General features: G+C 52.9%; 1 protein-coding gene across 1 annotated transcript in view; it reads right to left on the reverse strand.

The window, feature by feature from the left end:
* Window positions 1-2,948, reverse strand: part of IGFBP7 (insulin like growth factor binding protein 7) — an 18,326-nt gene extending 15,378 nt beyond the window's left edge. The window contains exon 1 of the mRNA XM_005418122.3: window positions 2,770-2,948. Coding sequence (XP_005418179.2) covers window positions 2,770-2,948 — 179 coding nt within the window. The remainder of the gene's footprint in view (window positions 1-2,769) is intronic.
* Window positions 2,949-3,133: the final 185 nt, after the last annotated feature.

Below are 3,133 nucleotides of genomic sequence, written 5' to 3' on the forward strand. Positions count from 1 at the left end.
GTCCCGCACCCGGCATCGCGTCTGTTACCACCTCTACTTCCCGCAGCAAGGGAGCCCTGGGAGCGGGCTGCCAGCCGGCGGAACGCGAGCCAGCTGTGCCCGGGCGGACAAGGAGGCCGATGGCATCCTGGCCTGGGTCAGTAAGTGTGGCCAGCAGGAGCAGGGCAGAGATTGACCCCCTGTACTGGGCACCTGGAGTGCTGTGCTCAGTTCTGGGCCCCTGACTACAAGAAGGACACTGAGGTGCTGGAGCATGTCCAGAGAAGGGCAACAAGGCTCGTGAAAGGTCTATCGAGAATATGTCTTATGAGGAGGGGCTGAGGGGTTTGTTTAGAAGGTTCAGAGGGCATTCATTGCTCTTTACAACTCCCTGAAAGGAGGCTGCAGTGAGGTGGGGGATCTGTCTCTTCTGCCGTGCCTGCAGTGAGAGAATGAGAGGAAAAGGCTTTAAGCCAAGGCACAGGAAATTCAGACTAGATATTAAACATTTTTCGCTGTTAGGGTGAAAAGTTTCCACTGAGGCGCTGGAATTGGTTGCCCTGGGAGATGTGGAGTCACCATCCCTGGAGGTGTTTAAAAGGCATCTGGATCTGGTGCTGGGTGATGATTTAGTGGTTTAGGGGTTGCAGTGGTAGTGTTGGCTGGATGGTTGAACTTGATGATCTTAAAGGTCTCTTCCAACCTTGATGATTCCATGATTCTTGCCACCCACACATGCTCAGCTCACAGCTACTGGCTGTGGGGGGCTGCAGAGGTGCTGGTGAGCCTGTCAGGTTCCTTCAGGAGTGCAGGCAAGGAGAAAAGGAGAGCTGTCTGGTTTCTCCTGTCCATTTTTGGGACATTTCTTTCTGCTGCCTTCTTTTACCTTATCTTGTGGCTCCTGCCCTGGAATGGCTCCTGAACAGTCTCCTAGAGTGGGGGGCTGTCACCACCAGCAGAATATTGCTCAGGTAGCACTGGGCAATGTTGCTGTCAAAACAGTGTCCTGAAAGTGCCAAACCTAAAGCACTGCAGTGCTGATAAACCCCTCAGGCAGAGGGGCAGCAGGGCAGCACATCCCCTGCCCTCCTGCCTGCCTGTGCCTGTGGAAGCTGCCATCTTCTGCGGGGCAGTCCAGGCTGAGATGATGTTCAGCTTTGGTTCTGCCAGGGCCTGCACAGTGGGAGCTGCTTTGGCACTCCAAGGAGGAGAAGGACAGAGGTAGCTGGTGTCCCACCCTGTGTTACTGAGGGATTTGGCACTGCCTGGTTTGGATTGCCAGTGGCTGAGCCCTGCTGGGTAGCCCCCAGGTCACCATGTCCCTTCCCATGGAGAGAGCAGCTGGAGCTGTGACTCAGGCCAGCTGAGAGAAGCTGCAAGTTCCCCATGCTCCCAAATCTGCTCTGGAGGCATTGACCCACTCATGCCTGCTCAGCTGCTGACACTGTGGGAACAGGCTCCCACCACATGCTTCCTTGGCTCCCTGGGGCTCAGCATGAGACATTCCTCCATTTCTCCTGGGACCATGGTATTTGCATACATGTCCTTGGATTTCTCCATTCCTCTCACTCTGGAAGTGCTCCGTGTGGTAAGCATAAGCAAGCAGTACCCCACACTCGAGGAGTTTCACATGTTCTGGTTCTTCCTGTGCTGTGTTTTGCTTTGGTTTGGGTTTTATGGGCGATTCACCAGAGGACTGATGGAAAGGGGTGAAATGTACAGATGGACCCATCTGTCAGTTTCAGCTACAAAAACCATTTTGCACAGTTCACCTCTTCCTGCTGTCTCCTGCCAGTTGCCACACATCTCCCTCACAGGCCCCTAGATTCTTTTTCATCACGAGCCCAGATACTCTTGGGCAGAGAACCACAGGGAGTTTAATGAACCTGCTTACCAGAGCAAGCCTTTCTGACATGAAATCACAGTCAGCAGTCCACTTGGAGGGAGGAAGAATGTAGCTCTGAAAGGATGACATGAACACATTTCCTTTCCTTTCTTCCCCCTCAATCTCTTTCCATGCCAGGCGGGAAGCAGTGCTTGGAGCAGTTTTTCCTCACAGGGAGGAGCCCTTAGTTCATGCTTTGGTGCAGAAGGACCTCTAGTGTCCCTTCCCAGCTGATGCTTTGGCATTACTGCTCTAGCTCGGTATTTCTTGATCTTGAGACTTTCCAGCACGCTGTGGAAGGAGATAAGATCCACAAAGTGCGTGCGGGAAAGTGGCTGGGAGAGACAAGGCTGGGTTGCTCCTCCCTGGGCAGAAGTCACTTACTGTATGCCCCAGCCTCACCTTCCATGGCTCCTCCACATCCTTTTTATTTCACCTCGGGGACCTCCGGGTGTCTCTGTCTCAGTAATGAATTTTCTGCCGAATTCCAGTGAACACCAGTGTAAATCTGTAGATTCATGTTGTCTTTCTTGGGACTTTTGTAGAGTGCCCTACCAAAATCTCTTCTTAGTATTCGGTAGCATAAAATTCTCATAAACAATTCAATTCTGCAATTGAATTTAATTCATCAGTGGCAGCTATTATGAATGCAACAAAAGTGATCTTATGTGTTTTGATCTGTTTCATCATTCACACGGTATCCTTTATTTCATCGCCAATATTGTCCTGCATGCATCACTCCAGTGAAGTGAAACAGTGTGGGAGGTGAGGCAGGCAGGGTGGTCTTTCTGGGATGCAGGAAGCTCACAGGGTCTTTGAAGGCGGGGAAGACTCAGCAGTGACTATGTGAGAATGGAAGCAGATGGCTTTTAGATGTTGATGTATTGCCAAACCGAGCGTTTCACTTGCGGTTTGACTTCCCGCAGCCAAGTAGCCCCTCTGGGTTTCGTGGGCTCTTAGCTGGGATACAGCTGCGCAGCAGAGTAGGTCTCTCGACTCTCCGCAGGATGGACACGGGCGAGTCACTCTCTGAAGTGAGTAATAAAGTCAGAAAGCGCATTCTGCACATGGAAGACCCCGGCATCCTCTCCTCCCACCCGGGCAGCAGGAGCAGCAGGCTGAGGAGAGCCGGGAACCCACCGGAGCCCAATAGCCCACACCTTATCACCGCAGGAGTCGGAGTTTCCCAGCTCCGGGCTCCCAGGTATCGGGAATCCCTCCCGCCGCCCCTCCCGCTGCCGCAGCCCCTGATGAGTTTCGGCTTCCACT

This window comes from Geospiza fortis, unplaced genomic scaffold (genome assembly GCF_000277835.1).
Source record: "Geospiza fortis unplaced genomic scaffold, GeoFor_1.0 scaffold11, whole genome shotgun sequence".
Lineage (NCBI taxonomy): Eukaryota > Metazoa > Chordata > Aves > Passeriformes > Thraupidae > Geospiza > Geospiza fortis.